This window comes from Anabrus simplex, chromosome 1, assembly GCF_040414725.1.
Source record: "Anabrus simplex isolate iqAnaSimp1 chromosome 1, ASM4041472v1, whole genome shotgun sequence".
Lineage (NCBI taxonomy): Eukaryota > Metazoa > Arthropoda > Insecta > Orthoptera > Tettigoniidae > Anabrus > Anabrus simplex.
This window is the reverse complement of record NC_090265.1, coordinates 1,563,910,498-1,563,936,763: the sequence shown is the minus strand read 5'-3', so window position 1 is coordinate 1,563,936,763 and position 26,266 is coordinate 1,563,910,498. Positions and strand designations below refer to the sequence as shown.

The window sequence follows — 26,266 nt, the reverse complement described above, 5'->3', positions numbered from 1 at the left end:
ATACATAGATTATAAGGTATGGCTATTCTCAATCGTTCTCGTGCCTATACTTTTCTGGAAGTTACAGTGTGTTTCACAAAATATGGATTACAATTTATATATACAGGTAAGAATAAATTATAATATTAATTTACAGGTATTTACATTAACTGAACTGATAAAAATATTTATATATAGCACATGTTTCATGACATAACCTCACAAACAGCGCGGTCATATCGTATGTACATATGGCGTAATAATAATAATAATTAGATGGTTGTAACACTTCATAGCTATCCATACAAGCAATAATAATAATAATAATAATAATAATAATAATAATAATAATCTATCAAGAGACGAGGAAGTGAGGAGGGGAGGAGTAACAACCTCGTTAAAAAACCTGGGTCCATCTGGCTCCGGGTGGTAGCACCCAGTAAGGGCCCCTGCCTAGGGTTACAGGTGAAACCTGGCCAACGGTCTTGAAGGCGGAAGAGGAACTCTGCTTTAGTTCCGAACGGTGGAGAGAGCGGAAGAGCCTAGTGGAGTGAACCACGAACAAAAATCAAATTTCGGACTAACAATCCGATCTTATCCTGGAATCTAATTCCTCACTTTGTATTTTATACAATTTCAATTGCAGTATGGAAAGTCCGCTGAATGAAGGCACTACCCCAGGTGGTAACTCGAAAGAGAAATCCACCATTGCGTCACGCAATGCATTGGGACTACAGGTTCTGGGGAGTCCCAACAACTGCAATCAGAAGGTTGAGTCGGAGCAACCTTGGAATCCTTCTAAAATAAAATTCAAAAAGGAATTCTTTTTTGGCACTTTAAATGTAAATTCTCTACTCAAGACTGGTAAACAAAAAGAACTAGAAATACTTCTAGAGAAAAACAAAATTCAAATTTTGGCAGTTCAAGAAACTAGATTCCTAGATGAAAATGTAATAGACACTTGTAATTACAGGATCTTTTGAAGGCAAACCAGCAATCAAAATTATGAAGGGGATGCCACTACTTGGTACAGCTTTCTACATTCATAAAAGTATAATAGGAAATGTAACAGAATTTAAATCCAACTCAGAAAGAATATCTCTCCTATCAATTAAATGCAAAAACAAAACGTACACACTTGTTAATTGCCATGCACCAATAAATGAAGACAATAGGAAAAACCCTCCAAAAACAGAGGAATTCTGGGTTCGTTTGGAAAATGAAATATCCAAAATTCCGAAAATGAACACCATATTTTGTGTCAAAGCTATCACCTGAAACTAATGTCAACCTTCTTTAGAAAACTCCCCAGAAAAGCTAAAACATGGATATCTCCAAACCCAATGTTAGGAGAATTTCAGTTAGATCATGTGGCTGTTTCAAAAAAAAGTACAAAAGAAATTATGAACGTGAAAGTAGTAAGGAATGGTGAATTTGATTCTGACCATTATCTCTCTAAAATTAAAGCCAAACTCCTACCTAATAAAGAACAACGAAAGCCACAGAGGTTAATAAAATATAATGTAGACAGACTTACTATAACACCAGAATCAATTAAAAACTACCAAGACGAAATTAAAGTGGCTAAACAAGGCAACTGGCAAGAAATATCCAAAGCAATTAATTATGCAGCACAGAAAACATTTGGGGAAATAAAAAATAAAAGGAAAATATGGTGGAATGAAATATGTGAAGAAGCTTTAGCAGAGAGGGCTAAAACATGGAAAAAATGGAAATGCTCAAAGAAAATTGAAGATTTTGATCAGTTTAAACAACAAAGGAAGGAAACAGCAAGGATAATCAGAAGTACTGAACGAACCTTTCAAAAGGAGAAACTTATAGCAATGGACAAAAACTTTATAAAAAATAACACCCGTGAATTTTATCAGACTTTTAAGAATGAATTAAAGGGATACCAAACTACAAATGTTAGTTTCAAGGATGAAAATGGCAGAATTGGACTAAGCAATACTGAAAATTGTGAAATATTAGCAAGATATTTTGATCAACTTTTGAACTGTCCTGAACCAAGTCATAAATTAGAATTTCAAGATATTGATGAAAATTTGGAAGAAGACATACCACCAACTATAAAAGAAATTGAAGAAGTAATTAAAACCCTCAAAAACAACAAAGCTAGCGGAGAAGATTCTATTACAGCGGAACTTTTGAAGTGGTCCTTGCCAAATATAGCAAATGAGCTATAATTACTCTTTGAAGAAATCTGGAAAACTGAAAAAATTCCTGAGGAATGGAAAGTAGCTTTGATGCATCCACTCCACAAAAAAGGTAATAAACAGGACGTTAATAACTACAGAGGAATATCTTTATTAGCAGTGGCATATAAAATATTTTCCAAGATTTTATTAAACAGAGTAGAAACAACACTAGACAATCATTTAGGTGAATATCAAGGTGGTTTCAGGAAAGGAAGATCATGTTCAGAACAAATATTTAATCTTAAGTCAATAATTCGCCACAGGTTACTTAATTCAAAGGACATTGTAGTCATGTTTGTAGATTTCAAAAAGGCTTTTGATTCTGTTGACAGAGAAACTATATATAAAATAATTCGAGAATTTGGCATAATGTCTAAACTGGCAAATCTAATCCGTGAAACACTTACAGACACAGTCTCTAAAGTGAAATTTCTGGGAGAGATATCACAGCCTTTCAAAATAAAAACTGGTGTACAAGGTGACGGACTATCCCCAATTCTTTTTAATTGTGTCCTAGAGAAAATAGTGAGAATTTGGAACGAAAAACTTATTGAATTCAACATTTCACCGATAAGGTTAGGAAGAGGAAACAAAAGGATCAAAATAAATTGTCTTGCATTTGCAGATGACTTTGCAATACTTTCTGAAAATGTGACATCTGCTATAACCCAAGTAAATGTCTTGGAAAGAATCGCCAGCAGAACTGGCTTAAGAATTTCTGCAGAAAAAACAAAATTTTTAACAAATATTTGGGATGCACCAAAATTTCTGAAAACAGATATTGGCCAAATAGAGAGGGTAAAAAAATTCAAATATCTAGGGGAAATAATCCAAGAAAATGGTTTAGAAAATCTGCAGTAGAGGTGAGGGTACATAAAATGGAGAGAGCTTATGGTGTCACCAAAGATATCTACAATAAAAGATGCCTATCCAAAAATGCAAAAATAAGGCATTACAACACAGTAGTGAAGCCAGAATGCCTATATGCAAGCGAATGTCTGGCATTAAACTATAATTTAGATAAACTAGAAATACTAGAAAGGCGAATCATGAGGAAAATATTGGGCCCACAAAACACAGCAGAAGGTTGGAAATTACGAAGTAATGCTGAAATATATCAAAAAATAGAAAATATATCAGATGTAATGAGGAAAAGGAGACTTATGTTTTTTGGACATTTATATCGAATGCAAGATAGTAGATTAACCAGTAAGATTTTCAGATATTTGTGGGATAAGAAATCAACGACAAGCTGGGTCAATGAAGTAAGAAAGGATTTAGAAAAAAAACAATATAACAACAGAAGAAATAAATAATAGAGAAGGTTTTCGGGAAAAAGTATTGAAAATAGAAGGATTCCAAGGTAGGAAAGTAAAAAAGACTGGTTCAAAGTGGTCTGAAGACAGAAAGAAGAAACATAGTGAACAGATGAAAGCGTACTGGAAGAAAAGGAAAGAACAAAGAAGAAGGAATTGAAATTGGCACGTGGTCCTCTGGTGGCCCATTCGAAAGAAGAAGAAGAAGAAGAATTCAAGCTGGATATCTACATTACAGTAGTTACCCGTGGGTGAGTGAATATTATTTTCAAGTTATATTTGTTATTGCACTTGCGTCAATATCCGCCCTATAACCTGAAACAATTTCCACACAGTCACACTCGTCGACATTGCCTTGGATGTAGAAATTATCTTCTTACTTCCTCGATGTCGCTGGATGTGCTCTCCTCCTCTTGACCAGCATGTGCTGTGTCGGGAGTCGGGGTTGCCTTGCTGCCAGCCTCTTCCTCGATGATAGTCGTCGTGTTGTCATGATGACCAGATGGTGCTGTGTCATTAGTAGCCTCTCCTCCAGGTATGTGCAGCGGCTGGGTGACCCACCGCAACTCCGATGTGTGGACCTTGACAAGAGGGTTGGTCTTCAGTAAGTAGACCCCAATGGCCCAGCTGTTTATCCACCTCGATGGGACCAACCCACTTAGGTGTGAGACCTGCATGAAACCCTCCAATCTTATTACTGACTGGGTGGTTACATCGCAGAACTTGTTGGCCTGGTAGCAAGATATGGGTCTCTTCAACATCTTGAGCCTTGGTCTGGGTAAGGGATCTCTTCTCAGCCAAAACTTGCTTGTCCTTGATGTCCTGCTGATGCTGCCACTCTGCCATGGAAACAGCTGCATCATCTTGAACCAAAGTGGGTGGTGGACGAATCTCCCAATCTCTGGTGCCGTACAGCTGTCGACCAAGAAACAGCTCTGCTGGAGAATAGCCGGTGACATGGTTGATGTGTCGCTGCAGAGCAAAGAGTAACTGCAGTATCTGACAGTCCCACAGTCGATGTTCTTTGGCTATCAGGTGGACTCATAGCATCCTTTTCAGCTCCTAGTTCTGTCGTTGCGTTGGATTTGCCCTTGGGTTGTAGATAAGGGTGGTCCAGTGCTCCACACCCCATTCTGTCACCATCTGCTGCCACTTCCTCGACGTAAAATGACTCCTGTTGTCTGACAGAATGCACCGTGGATAACCGTAGCGGATGAATACCTCGTCTTGTAGCAGGCTGGTGATACGTCCCATTGTGGCTTCAGGTATCGGAAAGGCCTCAATCCATCTTGTGAAGAGGTCAGTGATTAGTAGGACCCATCCAGTCCAGGGTTATGACCTCCCACGAGCGTTGTGGCCGTCTTCCTTGTTGGCTGTAATCTGCCTTCCTGTTGCCCGCCTTGGTGCAGGCACAGATGTAGCACCCTTTCACGTAGTCCAGGATGTTATTCCGCATGCTGACCCAGAAGAATCTTCGTCGGAAAGACTGATATGTCTCCTTGCCTCCTGGATGTCCAGCTTCCGTGCTGTCATGGAACATCTCCAGGATGTCCGTCATGTGCTGTCTGGGGATCACCACTACTGCAGGCATGTTGGAGAGGTGCGGCCTGTACATCAGTAGTGCTCCATCAACCCGGAAGTTCTTGTAGCACATCTTGAATTCCCTCAGGACACGTCGGTGTCCTGTCGCCTAAACCACTGCGTCATGGTCCTATAGGGCTTGTCTTGTTCCTGCCTGTTTGATCACTCCCAGATCAAGTTCCTTCTTGATGGTCATAAGGACAGATTACTTAGGCTCACTCTGGTGTTTTCGTGTGAACTCCCTCTCGGCAATGGTGCTCCTAGCTTCAGGTTCCATCAGCCGGGTGCCTAGATAAGCTGTCTGCACCTATGTTTGCCGGTCCTGGGACGTGACACACATCGAAATCAAATTCTGCAATTAGCAGAGCCCATCGCATCAATTTAGACTTTGAGTCAGAAACCGAGTTCAACCATTTGAGAGCGGCATTATCGGTGTAGAGCTGGAACTTCCTTCCCTCCAAGTAGCCTCTGAATTTGCCCAAGGCCCACACCACGGCTAAGGCTTCCTTATTACAAGATTTGATCATATGAAATAGTGGATCATATTGTATTGTAATGAACAGGTGGACTTATAATATTGTAATAATACTTGAGGCATAAGGCTTCCTTCTCGGCAGTGCAGTAGCGTTGTTTGGTGGGAGATAGCTTCCTGTTGGCATACTCGATGATGTCCCTTCTGCCGTCACTCCTCTCCTGGAATAACAATGTTCCTAAGCCGGAGTCGCTAGCATCCGTCTGCAGGCACATCTTCCATTGAGGGTCGGGATGGGCTAGTCCGGGAGTGTTGCATATCGCAGCCTTAATGCCTTGGAATGCTGCCTCTTCCTTGCTGGTCCTTCGGAATAGGCAGTTGTTATGGAGTAAATGGGTGAGTGGTATTGCCTTCACTTCAAAAGTGGGGCACGAAGCTGCTATACCATCCACACAAGCCAAAGAACTGACGTACTTGTCGCTTGGCATTCAGCTTCTTCAATAGCTCGATTCTTCTCTGGTTGCCTTTCTAAGCCTTCAGAGGTTAGGACATGGCCAAGATACTCTTCGCAGGACTGGGCGAAGTGGCACTTCTCCAGTTGGAGAGTCAGTCCATGAATCTTCAATCGTTCCAGCACTTTCCTCAGATGTACAAGGTGTATTTGAAAATTCTTGCTGTGAATTAAAATGTCATTGAGATACACTTGGCAAAAATCTCCAACATATCCTGATAATACCTTATCCATTAGTCGCATGAAGGTGGCAGGAGCATTCTTCAATCAAAAGAGTATTACTGCAAACTGGTAAAATCCTCTCGGTGTCATGAAATCAGTCAGTGGTCTAGAAATTTCCTCGATCTCCACTTGCCAGTATCCGGAGTTGAGATCCAGTGTGCTACATTAGTCCTGGCACAGTCGCCAGTTAACAAAGCCGCACACAAGATGCTGTCAGTTGGTACAATTATTTTATTTACATTTATTTACAAATTATACACACACATAACCTTGATCACTGCTGTCACAACAAAACACTCACATCACAAACCGCCATTTAAAACAACTGCCAACACTTTAATATGGCGACTGCATCCAATGCATGTCACTAGTATAATCTTGCTACACCATAACTCTCTTTCAACAACTCACTTAACAGTAACTCCCAAATAATAACTAACTTCACCGTCAAGATCGTCTCTTTATATAGGTATCCTGGCCAGGCTTCCAGAAAGATACATTACAAGCAATACCTTCTCGAAAACTTGAGAGTGCATAATACATAGATCATAATGTATGGAATATTCTCGATCGTTCTCGTGCCTATTACCATTCTGGAAGTTACAGTGTGTTTCACAATCATGGATTACAATTTATATATACAGGTAAGAATAAATTATAATTTTAATTTACAGGTATTTACATTATTTATTATTTATTTACATATTTTAGAGTAAGAGAGGGCCTTGAGCCCTAACTTCGCCACCAATAAAGGCATTATCTATCTATCACATTGGAACACTAAAATCAATATATTTAATTTCTTCTTTTTCTTCTCCCAGAACTTTCTCATCCTCTCCGACCTGGAAGCCCTTTGTACGTCAGATATAGTATATTGTTTACGTTCAACTGTTTTCAGTTTGAGACATGCTTTCGTTCTTCAAAATCCTCTTCTCTTTTCTGTCTTTGATTTGTTGCCGAGTTATACCCAATTCTTCCAAATCATCCTGAACTTCTTTGAACAAATTATTATTGATTTTATTCTTCAAAAAGTAATCGAATAGTTGTTTCAATATCCTGGGGCCTGTTCCACGAACGAACTTTGCAACTTTTCAACTTTGCACTTTTCACTTTTCAAATTTTGCAAAGTGCAAAGTCTTTCTGTTCCACCATGGTCTAGGTTGTACTTTTCAATTTTTTCGCAAAGTGAAAAGTCTTTGCGAATGAGTGATACGATCGAGTTTATTCCATGAGCAAACTGTATAGGCCTAATACTCTACGATTTTAATGCTTTACTTTTCGCGGCGAATTTGACGGTATAATTGTCGTACAGTTTACGTTTATATCATGGGAAAAAAGATTATTACAAGTAGCTGGCTGTGCTGGAAGTTGTCAAGGAGAAACGTGACATACTTTTTCGACAACTTTAAAGATAACCTCTCAAATTATGACACATCAATATTAACGAGAGTAGGCTGCCGTCAACACATTCACACGCAGAAGGAAATTCACCCTTCATTAGAAATGCCGTCGCTATATTGAGTGGATTATCAGGCTAACGTACTGTTAGGAAATATTACATTTACTATAACATCTACGACTTTGGTAACAGTTCGCAAATAATGGTTTTGATGTCCCATGCATTGGTGTTACACTGTGCAGCTGGGCACCATTTACTAACCAATGTAAGCATATAAGAATTTGTTCTTTTCCGGAAAGGGATTGACTTCTTTTTGTTACATGTTTCAATAAATGTCCGATCATTTCAAGAATATAATGAGCCTGTGTTGGGGTAAAACGAAATCACTCGCGAAAGTCCGTCGAAGTGAGGTTATGAAAATTAATCTCGTCTTTGTACGTTCTCTTATTGGATTCTTCATCACTGTCCTCACTTGATGCTAATAAAAGCTCACGTCGTAACGTGTTTATATCACTAAACCAAATTCTACGCCGAGAAACTAGTGTACATACTTGTTAATTAACATATGAAAAGGGAATCATCTCTTTGCAAGATTTATGAAAACTTTTCACTTCATTTCTTTGCACTTTGCATTTCTGTACCAATGGAGGAACATAACAGGCTTGAAAAGTGAAAAGATTCCTAACTTTTCACTTTTCACTTTTCACTTTGCAAGTTAAATTTGAAAAGTGATGGTGGAACAAAATCTGAACTGAAAAGTGCAAAGTGAAAAGTGAAAAGTTGCAAAGTTCGTTCGTGGAATAGGCCCCTGGTGTCTGGTAATCTTGATATGTGACAGATAAAGGAAATTCTTCTTTTACGCATTGTAGATATTATTGATTCACATTCACGATAGACAATGTTGTTAGGCAACAATCTCCACTGTCCATCAACTTGGTGTTTTTTATTAATAATTGTTCTAAGAATTCTTCTCTCAGTTTTCTGTAATTGATATAAATAATTATATATATAGCACATGTTTCTTGACGTAACCTCACAAACAGCACGATCATATCGTATGTACATATGATGCAATAATAATAATAATAATAATAATAATAATAATAATAATAATAATAGATGAATGTAACACTTCATAGCAATCCATAATAATAATAATAATAATAATAATAATAATAATAATAATAATAATAATAATAATAATAATAATAATAATAATTCAAGCTCGATATCTGCATTAGTTAACCATGGATGAGAGAATATTGTTTTCAAGTTATATCTGTTATCGCACTTGCTTCACTGTACCACTCCTTTTGCATAGTAAGCCAAGGACCAAACAAATCCCTTCAAATGATCTTCATTACAATTACCACTACCAAAATCTCATCACTGAATGCTACAAACTCTAGAAGTACTTAGCACTGGGCTTACAGAGTCCTATAAAAGAGCACTATACAATTTTTCATTTACATAATAATTATAACAACAAACAGATAAGAGAACCTGAATAAGAACAGAACATATTTCAAACCCAATCCCACTTAGGTAACAAAAACTTAATGTAATTAATAGTGCTAACCAATGCGATATGAATGTCAACACTTATGATTAGAGACCAGATTTTAAAGGGGACATTTATCAAAAGAAGAGGAAATAAAGTGGAAAGTCATAGGACAAAATAGAAAATGACTCCCTAATAAGAGTGCTATTTTAACTGAAAACACACTTCAGTACATTCATGGATACACATTACGTACACTATCTTACATTTATCACTTTACAACACAACAAAATTGTTTTATTTGATCATAATCAATATTTCGATATGTTAAAAAGTCAGATTCTGCCTCCTTAAATGCAGGATCTCCGTATAAATAGTGAAATAATTACTCACCATCAACTGAAACCAGCGGTGAGAATTTAGTTTTTATCTTGAATTCTGAATCGGCACATTTTATTTGTTTTTCAATGTCTAAATTCTCTGGTAAACTTTGCTTCAGTTTGTCTTTAGCAAAATCCATCCAACATGCTGTTCACTATTTCTACCACACTCGATGGGGTTTCCTTGGACAATGTCGACTCACGATGGCACCCAGTAGAAAATTGAAGGAGTGCACTGCATACAGTAATTTCCAAATTTGGATTCCTCAATAAAGCCTCTGCTTGTGCTACAGGCTGTGGATTTTCATTTCTTGTGCTACAGCCTGAGATTCTTCATTGTATGAACACAACAAACACTCGTTAATCTTGTTAAAATTCTCACTTAGAAAAACAACACACACAATCCATATGGTCGTCATTGGCCCCTGCACAATTGGTTACAAAGAAAAACTTGGATAATGTCAATCCTATAATCTCTCTGTAATAGTGTACTGTATTGGGAGCATTAATGAAAGTCTTCTTGAGTTTGGATATGAAGGAATATGCTGTCTGTTATTCAGCTTCTAATTTTGCTCCTTCCAAAAATGAGGTTTGAGTTTGTTCTTTTCCTGTTAATGGTCATTTCTGTGGTTCCATTGAGTCAGGTTTTTTTTGTACTTCAGGTTCTGTTTCTCCCCAAAACAGAACATCATCAGCAAATACCCAGACATTTGGTCTGCTGTCCATTTTCTTGATACCGGGCGAGTAGGCCGTGCAGTTAGGAGCGCGCAGCTGTGAGCTTGCATCCGGGATATAGTGGGGTTGAACCCCACTGTTGGCAGTCCTGAATACGGTTTTCCGTGGTTTCCCATTTTCACACCAGGCAAATGCTGGGACTGTACTTAATTAAGGCCACAGCCACTTCCTTACCACTTCTAGCCCTTTCCTATCCAATCATCGCCATAAGATCTATCTGTGTTGGTGTGACGTAAAGCCAATTGTAAACAAAAAACTCTATCTACACTCATGTTCGTAACAAACAGAACACCTTGAAAGACTAGAGATAGGAAGTTCAAATTCACAGGACATGTTCATTAGTATGTTCTGCAGAAACGATTAGCACTTCAGTCACCTAGGTTCAGCATGTGTCCTGGTTGCCTAGCAGGCACTGGGTCCTCCATGGGAAGGCGCAAATGGCATCTTGGGGTATATCCATCTATGCTGTATTTCATCTACTGTCGGATTTTTTTGTTATGGACACTCGAGTTTAGGGTTTAATTACAAACAAACCAATAGGCCTATTGCAATGCGATTTATACCAATATTTTCCTTGTTTAATTCTACATAAGGGCATATAAGACACATTGTTTTCGACATTCATTAATATTTTTTATTTGTGGTTGTAATAAATATTACCCACATTTTGGGCTTCTTCTCTACGAAGCGCTCAGTTAGAAATATATACAAGGAAAACTACTTATCTGATGGTAATTAAATTTTTATACGTTATAACCATATGTATTTGTAGTGTAATACCACCCCGAAAAATGTTTTTATCATTTTCCTAAAGCAACTCTTTCTCAGCCCAGGATAAACGTACAGCAGCAAACTTGGGCTTGTTTTGAAGCTCTCAGTCATGGTTATCAGAGACTACAACAATTGTAACCATACAGTGTGTTACCGAATTTATGAAGAGTAATATTGAAAGGAGGTTATGTGCAAGCCGGACCGTGCGATTAACAGCAGGCCGGGTGGTGAAATCGGGCACAGTGTTGCCGTGTACACTCGCCCTGGGCAGTTGTGAAACGGTACACAGCTAAGTCATGTAAGGGCGGAAAGCGAGTTCCCGACACTTAAATGGGGACCAATCAGCTAAGAGAGACAACCCTAACAGAAAACATCGGTCCTCCAGGATTGCTGGGGCTTGGAGCAAGGCTAACAACCTCGCTCCGGAAAACAAACTGTTGCGAAGCCGCAGAATATGCCTCGGAATGGTGGATTTAATAGACGATGAGCTAAGCTAAAGGAAATGGATTATGCAATTGGTACATGGAATGTACGCACCCTTCTATGAGCCGGAGCATTGAAAGTATTAACGCAGAAACTAGAAGTCAACAAAGTGGACATAGCAGCGATCCAAGAAACAAGATGGTCAGGAAGAGATGAGATTTGGAATACCAAAACCCACACAATATTTAGTAATGGGAAATCAAGGAATGCACAAGAAGGAGGAGTAGCATTTATAGTACGAACACAAGCCAAAGGTGATGTACTACAGTTTTTGGCAGTAAATGAAAGATTGGTAACACTGCGTGTTAAAATACGATTCTATAATCTAACAATCGTAAATGTATATGGACCAACGGAAGACAAGGAACAGATAGTAAAGGAACAGTTCTATGCTGAACTGGAATGAGTACTAGATTTAATTGCATCAAACGATGCAAAGATGATAATAGGAGACCTAAATGCACAAACTGGGAAGGAGGAGATACATCAAGGAATAATAGGGATCCATAGTTTACACAATACTAATGATAATGGATAGAGATTGCTTGACCTTGCTACCAGCAGAAACATAAAAGTGATGTCAACTTGTTTCCCTCATAAAGAGGTACACAAGCAAACATGGATATCGCCAGATGGAAAGACCTGTAATCAAATAGACCATGTAGTGATGGAGAAAAGATGGGCATCCAATATCATGGATGTCAGATCATACAGAGGAACAAGATGTGGCTCCGACCACTTTCTAGTTAAGGCAAACTTAAGGTGTCGCATTATGAAAGCAAGGAAGGAAGGAGTGAGTAGGATAGAAAAGAACAATACTAGTGAACTGAAGAATAAGGAAGTATCAGAAAGATGCGGAGAAAGAATGGCAGAAGTTGTGGTAGAGAAATATAATAAGGACCAAACAGCAATGGTCGAAACCAAATGGATTGCTCTGAAGGAAAGCGTTAAGGCCGTGGCAAAGGACACACTAGACATTACACCCAAAAGGAACACAGAGGTATGGTTTGATGAGGAATGTCAAAAATCCATAGAAGAAAGAGATAAGGCATATAAAGCATACCTAGAGAGACCGACAAGGGTGAAGAAACAAGAGGTTGAAAATCAGAATAAAGAAGTAAGGAATGTATGTCGAAGAAAGAAAAGAAAATTAAATGAGAAAATGGCTAGAATAGTGGAGGAATTTAAAGAAGATAATAGCTACATGGCTTACAGAGAAGTTAAGGAAGTGAAAGAAGGATTCAAGGCAAGAACAAACACGTGTAAGGACAGAGACGGACAACTTTTGGGAGATAAAGAAGGGATCCAAGATAGATGGAAGGAATATTTCCAAGACCTCCTGAATCCAGTAGAAATGGAAGGGAAAACACCAACTACCTCAAGGAATAACAATGAGACAAATGAATCGGAAGTCACAGCACCATCTATGCAAGAAGTGATAGAAGCCATACAGCAAACTGAAAAACAATAAAGCACCAGGTATCAATGGAATCCCTGTAGAGTTGTGGAAATACCGAGGAACCACACTATAAGAAGCTATATATGATCTAATTGTGAGTGTGTGGAATACAGAAGAAATGCCTGAAGGCTAGCGCAAAGGCATCATATGCCCAATATGCAAGAAAGGGGATAAGTTGGTATGTAGCAATTATAGAGGGATTACATGGCTGTGTACAGTATATAAGCTGTTCACCTCCATCCTGAAGAAGAGATTAGAACCCCTAGCCGAAGAAATTCTACGAGAATACCAGGCAGGGTTCAGGAAGGGAAGATCCACTATTGATCAGATATTTACAGTGAAACAAGTGTTGGGAACAGGGCACCAGATGTGGTACAGATGTTTATCGACTTTCAACAAGCATACAACTCTATTGACAGGGATAAATTAATGGAGATATTAAGAGAGTTCAAGATACTAGAAAAGCTGGTGTGACTAGTGGAATTAACTATGAAAAATACGATGGTGGGAGTGAAAATTCAGAGTGAAGTGGGTAGCTTCTTTGAAGTGAATCAGGGATTGAAGCAAGGAGATGGCTTAGCACCAATTCTATTTAACCTGGCACTAGAATCAGTGATTAGAAAGTTATGAGTGGACACCAGTGGAACACTACAAAACAGCTCAACTAGTTGGATATGCTGATGACATTAATTTGATGAGAACAACAACAAGGACAATTAAAGAAGCATTTGAAGACTTGAGTAGAGAAGGCAAAGAGATTGGACTTAAGATCAATGAACAAAAGACGAAGGTAATGATGCAGGCTCGGAGAAGGAAGTATACAGATGACCAACTTGTCCCTGAAGGATCCAAAGTGTAGGCGGTGAATGAGTTTAAATATCTTGGCGTACATCTAACCAACAAGAATGAGGAATTGGTAGAAATACAGGCAAGAATTCAAGCTACCAATAGAGCATACTTCGCAGTACTACCTCTTTTCAGAAGTAGAGATATAAACCAGAACTTAAAAGTTATGCTATACAAAACCCTCATTCGCAGTATAGTGATGTATGGAAGTGATATGTGGACCCTCTCAAAGAAAGCTGTGGAGAAGATAGATCTCTTTGAAAGGAAAATCCTGAGGAGAATTTATGGACCCATATGTGTACAAGGGGAATGGAGAATTAGATATAACAATGAACTATATTCCCTGTATTGGGAGGCACCCCGGTCGCATACCATTCAAATTAAGAAACTTAAATGGGCAGGCCATCTAATTAGGATGGAAGAACACTGAATCCCAAAGAAGGTATTCTTAGGAGACTTTGGAGGAGGAAGGCCTGTGGGAAGGACACGTAACAGATGGAAAGATGGTGTACATCAGGACGCAGCACACATCCTCAAGATTCGGAATTGGAGAGTTGCTGCGCAAGATCGACAAGTTTGGCGGAGAGCAACTAGGGAGGTCATGACCCGAAAATGGGCCGTCACGCCATAGGTGAGGTGATAAAGGCGGGAGTCCAGAGTGCTTTTAGGAGGGAAAAGGCGCATGTGAACATCTACCTTTTGCAGGAAACTCTTTAGTGCTGCAAGGCTGGAACAACAGGTTCCATATTTGCCTTGAGATAACTACACAGGAGGTGAGAAGAGCTTGTCGAAGGTCTTCACTGATCTGGATAAAGGATATGACAGGATACCGAGATCAGAAGTATAGAAGAGCCTACGACAGAAACTGGATCTGAAAAGTATATATACCTGACCCAAGACATGAACAAGGGTAGCAGAATTATGGTCTGATGTATATCTGGAACTTCAGAATCCATTCCCGTGAACATAAGAGTAAAACAAGGTTCCATTCTGGGTCCATTACTATTTGTACTTCTCATGGACGTGCTGACAGAGGGTGTCAGGACAGAGGCTCATGGGTCCATGATGTTTGCTGATTATGTGGTCCTGAGTGCAGAGACAAAGAAGCTTGTGGAGAAATGTTGGAGGAATGGAGAAAAGCACCAGAAAGCTAAGGATTGAAGATAAACAGATATAAAACAGAGTTCCTGAGCCTGAGGGAAGCTGAAGGTTTAATGTTGACTGGAGTAGAGATCCCAGCAGCAAGTTTGTTCAGGTATCTTAGTGCAGTTATCCAAAAAGATAGTGGATTAGAGAAGGAAATAAAGAGCAGGATACAGTCAGGATGGTTTAAACTGGAGAAAGACATTGAATATACTGTGCGACAAAAAGATACCAGAAAAATTAAAAAGGGAAGGTACACAAGGCCGTGGTGAGACTAGCAATGATATGTGGGGCAGAAACTTTGCAGGTAACAAGGTACTGAGCAGAATTTCTGGACAGTGCAGAAATACGAATGCTGAGGTGGGCAAGTGTACATACAAAGTTGCAAAATGTGAGATGAAGTACTTAGGAGAAGATTTAACAAGGTGCAAGTTTTTGTAAAAGTCAGAGAAGCTGGACTTGAATGGTGTGGCCATGTTAAGAGAAAAAATCAAGATTATGTGGGGAATAAGATTCTTGAACTGATTCCACCAGGGAAAACTAGTTAAGGATGACCCAGAAAGCGATGGATGGACAGCATTCAAGAAGATATGAAACAGCGGGGCCTTGTGGAGGAGATGCTTTAGGACAGAGCAACGTGGAGGATGAATATCCGCATCAGTGACCACATATAAATGGGATTAATCATGCTGAAGAAGGATGAGGTGGTGATTGTTCACAGTTTCTTTTGCATATTCTACAAATTCTAATTTACATGCTATACTACATGAAAATCCCTTAACAGGTTGCACTGTGCAATTTTCAAAGCAGATCACAGCACTATTTGCATCTGCCAATTTGACAACAAAACACACCTTTCTCTCACATCCTCACTGCTGATCACTGCTCCTATGGCTATCTACCATTAAGTAGCTTGTCCAAGGCCACGGTATTATCATCATCATCATCATCATCTGCAGTTTCCAGCTGTTGGCTGGGTCTGCTTGGAACATAAGCCTCTCCATCTCCTCTTGTCTTCCCACCACTTCTCCCTAGTCACTCTTGCCCAGTCCTCTCCTCTTCTCTGTACACACACTACCACTCCTTTTATTCACCTGTCTCTTGGTCTTTCTCTTGGGTCGTTTACCTGTTATCTCCATTTCGTGCATCCTCCTCGGTATCCTTTCCTCTGTCATTCTCTTCATGTGTCCATACCATCTAAGTCTAGATGTCTCTATCCTATTGTGTAGTGGCTCTTCTTTTACTATATCTCGAACCTTCTCATTTCTCATCTTATCTAGTCTTGTCACTCCTATCCTGCTTCATTTCACTTGCCTGTATGCTATTCACAGCTCTCTGCCTCATTACCCAAGTCTCAGCTGCATACGTCAGAATAGGTATAGAGTACATCCTGTATATCACCCTTTTGCTTCTCTAAGGGACATCCTTGCTCCAAATTAGGCTTCTGACACTTTTCAGGAATGCTCCTGCTTGTCTTCCACACTTGATTATTTCCTTCTCATTTCTTCCACTTTCCTCTATGATACTTCCCAAGTACTTGAAACTCTCCACCTTCCTAAGCTGTTCCCCTCCAAGCATTATCCCTCGCGTAGGTCTCTCCTTCTTTCTAGTTGTGATCACTATCTCACTCTTTTTGGGCATTCCATATTGTTCCACCTCATCTACCCAAGCATCTAATTGTTCCTGGATATCCTCTTCCTTTTCTCCCCAGGTCATCTGCAAACAGCATCACTTTCATTTTTCCTTCCCCAAGTTTCCTTGCCACTTGTGTCATTATCTCGTCCATTGTTACTATGAAGAGCAAAGGTGACAGAGCACTTCCTTCTTTTAATTCACCTCTTTGCTCAAACCAGCCTGTTCTCTCTCCTCCTATTTTCACAGAACTGACACTCCCACTGTACACCTCTTTCACTCTTTCTACAGTCTGTTCCTCGACACCTTTTTTCTGTAAGGCTTCCCATACCTTGTTTTTATACACACGGTCATAAGCTTTCTCATAGTCCATGAAGGCCAAGATCCTTACCCCATTCATAATGACGCTCTTGTAGTTTACTGCGAATATAAGGTCTACTGTGGACCTTCCTGATCTGAAGCCATACTGCTCTTCTCTTTCTTCCACCCTCTTTCTGATTCTATTCTCCAGAATCTTCTCAAACACCTTTGAACAGTGGCATAATAATGTGACTCCCCTATAGTTCTTAAACTCTTTTCTATTCCCCTACTTGAAAATGGGTATGATTAACCCCTTCTTCCAATCTTCAGGGTTCTTCCTTTCCTTCATACTACTTTCAACACACGATAAAGCCACTGTTTCCCTACCTCTCCTGCTGCCTTCACCATCTCAATACTCACTTCATCTATACCTGGGACTTTCCCTCCTTTCATCTTGTCCATTGCTAGCTCCACTTCTGCCGATGTTCCATATTTCTTACTTCCTTCCTGCTTCTACTTTCCTCCCCAGTGCCTCCTTCTGGGTTTAGTAAATCTTCAAAATACTCCTTCCACATTCCTTTGAGTTTCTCCATTTCCTGCACTTCATTTCCATTTTTATCTATCATTGTAACATCTTCCCTCATGCTCTTCCTCTTACTCTTGACCATTCCATACAGTAGTTTTTTATTTCCTTTGCTATCCTCTTTCAGCATGTTTGTCCACTTTTCCATCTATTTTTTCTTCTCCTCTGTTACAACCTTTTTAGCTTCTTCCTTTTTGGTCTTATATTACTGTCTTGTCTCTGTTGTCCTCTGTTGAAACCACACCCTGAAAGCTTTATTCTTCTCCACGGTATTATAACGAGTGCAAATCTGTAAAGAATGTGACAAATATCTATAGACCTTCAGACCATAAGATGCAGGGAGGTTACAGGCTGCAGATCAAGGGTAAAAACATTTGTCTTATAGTCTGGAAAATATGGAAATTGTCAAGAATATATGTCTTAAAGAGTGTGAAAGCCCACTACTAACCTGATGAATCTGAAAAGCAGAAACAAGCGCATCTATAAAGACGGCAATATATGAAGATGCCAAGGTGGTTCTGGTCCTTTTGTATTTGTCCCTGTTTTGCCATTCTGTTACTTTCTCAGCCTACAATAACCTGTCATTGTATTCTTCCTTGTGAATGTTCCTATACTCTTTGTGGAAATGTGACTGACAGTCTGACATAACAACATGTGTATCTGTAATTAATTATGTAAGTGTCTGGCCTGTTTGTTGGGTACCATTCTACTATTATACATGTAACTTTGAAGCTTTTCAGTCTGTTGAAAAACACTAATTATAACACATGTAACACTATAACATACCTAAAAATAAAAAAAAGACCACTATTAAACAGAGACAAGTTTCGTTCTACAAGAACATCCTCAGATTCTACGAAATCGCTTTAAATCAAGCGCTTATATGTACAATATTGTTTATGTTTTATAAACTTGTCAATGACCGTGAATTGGTGTTGTTATAAAACAGTGAGTCAAATAATGACTGTAGTAGTCCTCCACTGTCACCTTAGTAACTTTGAGTAAGTGTTCTGTATTTAACTAAGCAGCTTCGTCTGTTACCTCCAGGACAGTGTTTGGACTGAGGCCAGTTCCCTTGCTCCAGTCATAGTTCTTACATAGGGGAGGGAGGGGAATTCTGTAGGCAATAACTCTGTTCATGATTTTGATTAAATAAAAGTATGGAAATGAATTAATCTTAGACATGTCTACAATCATGGGCCATGAAAAATCAAGCTAAAAAAAAATCTCGTAAGACATTCATTTTAGGGATTAAATAATAACCTATTAAAATGTCTCGTGTGGCGAGAGAGCAGCATAAATTCAGAGAATATACTATGGACAAGAACATCCTTTAACCTATATTCCAGACATTTACCACGTCAGAATAGCTCCTTGTGCGATTCACCAAGCGCTAATGTAAAAAGGTGTGAAACATTGTTCCAAAGATAAATTAAGCAGCACAAAGAGGGGAATTTTTTAAATGTGTGTGCACGTTACAGAGAATATTGATAGAATCTGAACATGTTCTTGTTTTTTTTTTTTTTTTACTATTTGTTTTACGTCGCACCGACACAGATAGGTCTTATGGCGACGATGGGACAGGAAAGGGCTAGGACTGGGAAGGAAGCGGCCCTGGCCTTAATTAAGGTACAGCCCCTGGGATGAAAATGGGAAACCACGGAAAACCATTTTCAGGGCTGCCGACAGTGGGGTTCGAACCACATGTTCTTGTAGAATGAAACATGTCATTCTTTGTTTAATAGTGTGCATTTCTTACAGGTATGTTATAGTGTTTTAAAAATTAGTGTTTTTGACAGACTGAAAAGCTTTCAAGTTACATTAACTGAGTACCGGCAAGTTGGCCGTGCGGTTAGGAGCGCGCAGCTGTGAGCTCGCATCCGGGAGATAGTGGGTTCGAGCCCCACTGTCGGCAGCCCTGAAGATGGTTTTCCGTGGTTTCCCATTTTCACACCAGGCAAGTGCTGGGGCTGTATCTTAATTAAGGCCATGGCCGCTTCCTTCCCAGTCCTAGACCTTTCCTGTCCCATCGTCGCTATAAGACCTATCTGTGTCGGTGCGACGTAAAGCAAGCAAAAATAAAAAAAACATTAACTGAGTTGACACTGAAAGTATCCTTCTTAACAAACCATTCTAATACAAACAAAAAATTTGCAAAACATTTTGCTGATTACATTCTAGCATGTCAAATGCTGATCATATTTATAAGAAGTCAGAGAGAAACAGAAAGGGTAATAAGAAAGGAACACGTATAATAGGACGAACACAATGGCAGTCAGTATGGGAAGAGGGGACAACAGAAATAGGAGAGTAGGACAAACATGGAAACACTAAAGGACAAGGACAATCTCCACATCTTCGTACGCTGCTGTCTTCAAATACTTCCTTTCTTATACTTTTATATTATGGAAGTTAAATATATTATCTTGCACAATATGGATTTTGGTATTAGGACTTATTTTAGAAGAAAGAGACCATTAGTATTAACTGATATGGTATTTTAAAGTCTTATTTTGATGCAGCTTTGTATTTACTATCTTAGGAAGGTATCCTAGGTTTAAGGCACAACCATCAAGCACACTAGGAATTTTTTTTCGCTACTGGCTTTACGTCGCACCAACACAGATAGGTCTTATGGCGACGATGGGATAGGAAAGGCCTAGGAGTTGGAAGGAAACGGCCGTGGCCTTAATTAAGGTACAGCCCCTGCATTTGCCTAGTATGAAAATAGGAAACTACGGAAAACCATCTTCAGGTCTGCCGACAGTGGGATTCAAACCCACTATCTCCCGCATGCAAGTTCACAGCCATGCCCCCCTAACCGCATGGCCAACTCGCCCGGTCACTAGGAAATTAACAAGAATACTTGTACATCTGGTTTTCATGCAACTAGCTACTTGAATGTAGTAAAGCAGGGAATTAAAATATGTAGTATCCAGAAAAATATATATTCACCTTTGTTGCAATATTTACACTGGTATGGCTTTAATCCATAGTGACGATTCAAATGTTCATTAAGAGACTGCTGCCTTGTAAAGCTTTTATTGCATAATTTACAGGTGAAAGGACGTTCCCCTGTATGTGTGCGTTGGTGTCGCTCCATGTCACCTGAAACAACAATAATGCAATAATGATAGTGAAATAATGTGAAAGGTAAAACATGTTAATAGTTTATCTATTTATACATCTTGGGATAAATCCTCCTTTTACAAAAGTATGATGAAATGAGGAGAAATTACTTTCAAGGTAACTTGCAGCATTTCTTACACCACTTTCTGTAAACCTACCATAGTACGAATTCATCAGCTTTCATCTTCATCTCACTTTTATCCTGCAGGAAAAAGAAGTCTTGGATGATTTACTCATTCTGTTGAGTGATGAAAAATATGAAGTACCCTGACTCAATTATGTAAGTTTCATCCAACAAGTTACTTTAGACCTGTTAATTTCAACCCTTCTAATACAATTTAACCCATTAATATAAGATGTTTTTAGGATAGGAGGCATTGTGAATACCAGCAATAACTTTGAATCAAATTCCCAGGTTGTCTGTAACTTACTGTTTGTTTTCTTTTTCAACATTCTTCTTGCATAGTTTCAATATTACGTATTATCTCTGAAGACTTTCTATGTAGCTTTAACCTGTTGACGAGTGCGCACGGCATATGCCATGCAATAATGCCAGCTGCATCCAAATACGTATTTGACTGGTAAACAACCTCCGGGGAGTAAGACTTTTAAAAAAATACAATAAAGTTATTTATTACAACTTTCAGAGACTTTGAGACACATGAAAAGACATTTTGGATCGAGAAAACACTGACATTTCAAAACTTTTTAAATGTATGATACAGTTCAAAGCGAGGATGTATGCAGAGAGCGACCTTACATGTAGAACACTCGGAGCTCATTTCTTTCCTCTTCTGTCCTGATCAGGTAGTGTGTTCACAAGTAGCATTGCCTGAGTTTACACTTCTTCGATTCTCTTTTTGGGAGTGGCCTCATAAAATGGCGATCTTTGTTGCCAGTGGGGAGACGTTAATAATGTCTTGTCATTATGCTAAAATTTTGTAAAATCACTATTGCAAAAACTAAGGAACATTCAAAGACATTTTCGAGGAAGTCAATGAAATATTTGTTTTGTGAAATTATGTAAAAATATTAATAAGATTTTCAGGACTCATAAGAAAGACATTTAATTATATTTATTTAATCATTGAGTGTTGGTAGAAAGAATTATTTTGGTATTGGAGATCTCCTGTAGTTGTGCTTGTTGTAACTTGCAATCCGTTAAACAACCTTTTGTATCACCCTGTATTTGCCACGTGGAGGCTTCGATAACGAAATTGCTGTTTTTTGCAATCGAAACCTCTAGAATTTGTTGTACATATATGGTAATTTATTTTCACTGGTCGGAATAATGACCTTCTTCATTGGCGAAAATTATGGGTTGAATCATAGTAAGCTTCCCTGATTGGCTGTTTGCGTGTTTCTCAATTTCCGGCCTTTGGCTCCTCGGCAGGAGCAGGGCTCTGGTCCGCATCTTTGGTTTTCATACGTCCTCACAGTCGGACGCACTTCGAGTGTGGTCCCGTCAGCGGCTCCAGCCACCTCAAGGTGTCAACAGTAGACAACATTGTCACTGGCCTTTTATTACACCATCTTACGACTAGCATTTTATCACTGTGACGAGCTACGACTTCCCCTTCATCTGGGAGACATGGAACATTTTCTACTTCCGGCATTTAGCATTCCACATGCTCCAGTACCTCTATCGTGCAGCCAAGAGAACAAATCTGGGCTTGAATACCAGTTATCCATAAATAGTATGTGATTTCTATCCAGGTATGGTTGCATTAGAGTTCTAATTACCTTTGATGAAAGGCCCCTGTGATTACTTTGGTCAATGTCAACAATTGTGCCTTTCCCAGTGTATACTATAAAACCTAGTACCATTCCAGTTTGACAGTCACAAAGAACAAATGATTTTATTCCAAATTGTTTCCTTTTTTTTTTTTTTTTTTTTTTTTTTTTTTTTTTTTTTTTTTTTTTTTTTTTTTTTTTTTTTTTTGGGAAGGTATTGCCGAAAATTCCGGCTCCATGGTTAAATGGTTGGCTTGCTGGCTTTTGGTCACAGGGGTCCCGGGTTCGATTCCTGGCAGGGTTGGGAACTTTAACCACCATTGGTTCATTTCACTGGCACGAGGACTGGGTATATGTGTCATCTTCATCACCATTTCATCCTCATCACGATGCGCAAGTCGTCTACAGGTGTCAAATCAAAAGACCTGCACCTGGCGAGCCGAACATTTTCTTGGACACTCCCGACATTAAAAGCCATACGCCATTTCATTTTGCCAAAAAGAGAGTCAGCCCTTCCACAGCATCAAGCTTTCATCTATAACTAAATTTTGAAAAGGACTTAGTGCAGAGGAGAACTTTTTTCTCAATGTTTGGATCACAGTTTGTATTTTATAAAGCCTGTCACCCCCCCCCCCCCCCCCCCCATCAGAGAGTTGTCATCAAAATGAAGCATTCTTCGTAAATTTAGAAATCTGTCCTGGGAAAATATTTTTGAAAAAAAAAAAAATAGGGGTTTCTATAAGTGGATCCGTAGACCAGTATTGCTTCAGACTATTTTTTTTTTTTTCCACGTGAGCCTGTTAAGCAGTGAAGTTGCGAAAAAACAAACCATCTCATCAGCAGTGGTGTCAACCCATTGGTTTAGTTTAGAAAACTGAGTACATACTCATTAGCAGTTTCCTTGTAGTATTTATTTGTTTCTGAAGCAACATGATCTACCAAGTCGTAATCTAAAATGTTATAAAAATCATCAACCTGATTCCATTCATTGCCCACGATCTCATCTGTAATAATATTGCCTGATTTTGAAAGAGTCAAAAAATAAATTACAGGGCTGATAATCACCATTATGTTCCCATTTACGTAGAGGGCATTGCTGTGAGTCGATGGTTTGTAACAGGTTGGCAGGAAGGCTGTCTGAATTTTGTTCATTGTTAGGTGGTCTAGGTGTAATTACATCAGAAGGTGAAAAGTTGTTAAAAAACTGTAAGATCATTTTCATCGTCACTATCCACAGATTCATCAGAACCTAATATATCACCTTCACTAATATCTCTGTTTAGTTCATCTCTAATATCATCGCTTGTGTCTAGAAACTTCATAGCATCACTTGTAATTTACAAAAGAAGAAACATTTACAGTTATATGTACGAAAACAAAAATTATAGCTACGAAGAGCACAAACAACTACTGTATCTACATCTGCGGCAATCGTAACACTGCTGTAACTTGTAGGCTAAGGGCGTGCCAAACTCTTACACTGAAGGGAGTATGTGCATTTCCGTCAAAGACCACCACCATACAGAACTAGAATTTGTAAAGCGACACTATTCGAGTAATTGAAAAAGTTCCAAAAACCGCCGCCAGATGTCACATTACGTCAGTAAGCAATTAAGTTCTTAGTACCAGCCTAAAACGACAAATGCCGTGCTCCCTCACATGGGACCAAACGGCAAATGCTGTGCGCACTCTATTGACTGTCCTTAGATGCACTGGTCAACAGGTTAATTAATGCCTAATTTGATGTTTCAGAGTATTGATTTTATGTTTAATTTTGTAGTATATGGATGCACCATAAGGTTTTTTAACAGTACTCAAAATTAACTTCAGTGTTCTTGTTGGATTGTTTGTGCCATTGAACTCTAATGCTGATATTATAAGTCGCTTTAAAAAGTGAAGCCTTGTTGCGTGACTTGTTATGCTTGGTGATGCAAGGCAGCTACGAATGTCAGCACATGATTGTGAATGTTGGCCACCCTACCATTAAAGGGAAATATTATGTTAGATAAATAAATTTTAACACGTATTATTTACAGAAGAATGGAAAAACAAGTTGAAGCTGAGTTGGAAGAAGATCAATTTGCCTTCAGAAGAAATGTAGGAACACGTGAAGCAATCCTGACTTTACGTCTGATCTTAGAGGATCGAATCAAGAAGGACAAGCCCACGTACATGGCATTCGTAGATCTAGAAAAGGCATTCGATAATGTTGATTGGACCAAGCTATTTATGATTCTGAAGATGATAGGGATCAGATACCGAGAACGAAGAATTATCTACAATCTGTATAAAAATCAGTCTGCAGTGATAAGAATCGAGGGCTTTGAAAAAGAAGCAGCAATCCAGAAAGGAGTGAGGCAAGGCTGCAGTTTGTCCCCTCTCCTTTTCAATGTTTACATAGAACAGGCAGTAAAGGAAATCAAAGAGAAATTTGGAAAGGGAATCACAGTCCAAGGAGAGGAAATCAAAACCTTGAGATTTGCCGATGATATTGTTATTTTATCTGAGACTGCAGAAGATCTCAAGAAGTTGCTGAATGGTATGGATGAAGTCTTGGGTAAGGAGTACAAGATGAAAATAAATAAGTCCAAAACAAAAGTAATGGAGTGCAGTCGAACGAAGGCAGGTGATGTAGGAAATATTAGATTAGGAAGTGAAGTCTTAAAGGAAGTAGATGAATATTGTTACTTGGGTAGTAAAATAACTAACGATGGCAGAAGTAAGGAGGACATAAAATGCAGACTTGCACAAGCAAGGAAGAGCTTTCTTAAGAAAAGAAATTTGCTCACTTCAAACATTGATATCGGAATTAGAAAGATGTTTTTGAAGACTTTCATGTGGAGCGTGGCATTGTATGGAAGTGAAACATGGACGATAACTAGCTCAGAAAGAAAGAGAATAGAAGCTTTTGAAATGTGGTGTTACAGAAGAATGCTGAAGGTGAGATGGATAGATCGAATCACGAATGAAGAGATACTGAATCAAATTGGTGAGAGGAGATCGATTTGGCTAAATTTGATGAGAAGAAGAGATAGAATGATAGGACACATCTTAAGACACCCAAGACTTGTTCAGTTGGTTTTTGAAGGAAGTGTAGGTGGTAAGAACGGTAGGGGTAGACCAAGGTATGAATATGACAAGCAGATTAGAGCAGATGTAGGATGCAGTAGTTACGTAGAAATGAAAAGGTTAGCACAGGATAGGGTGGCATGGAGGTCTGCATCAAACCAGTCTATGGACTGATGACTCAAACAACAACAAATAAAAGAGTTAACAGTATATTAACAAATTCATCTCTTGTGATTGAAAATAGCAATTTTATGCTATGCGTAGTCTGCACCAACAAAATGCAGATGAAAAATGAAGAAAGCAGTGGAATAAAAATTCACTTCCACAGTGTAGTCATTCAATATTTATTCTACTTTCAATTCGTCTGCATTCCAACTTGAATAGTTCAATAGAGTTTGAGTTTACTTTTTGCTCTCATTCATCAGATTTCTGTGAATCTGTTAAAGGAAAACATGTTTCCGGCAATACTGTCATGATATTAGGTACTTAAGTTATACTGTAGATATCCTTTCAAATGTCAAGAGGTCTTAATGAAGTGCACAGTAGCTGTAAGAAGATACATTTGGAAACAAACTCAATACAGTTATTTATGTAGAGAGCATTTTTCTGAGAAGTGAGACGTTCGTAAAAAGGGATATACCTTCTCTTGTGTACAGTCCTTGAACTAGTAGCCTATTATTTGTACATACACTGACTGACAGAGCAAATGCAACACCAAGAAGGAGTGGTCAGAACTTTATGCCAATTGCAGGGTAGACTGACGTCACTGAGGTATGCTCATGATGTGAAATGCGCCGCTGTG

The 26,266-nt window shown here is 38.9% G+C and overlaps 1 protein-coding gene across 1 annotated transcript in view; it reads right to left on the bottom strand.

Moving 5' to 3' along the window:
• Positions 1-26,266, bottom strand: part of LOC136862402 (uncharacterized) — a 154,727-nt gene that overhangs the window by 9,280 nt on the left and 119,181 nt on the right. The window contains exon 10 of the mRNA XM_067138881.2: positions 20,488-20,640. Within this exon, the coding sequence (XP_066994982.2) occupies positions 20,488-20,640 (153 nt within the window). The remainder of the gene's footprint in view (positions 1-20,487; positions 20,641-26,266) is intronic.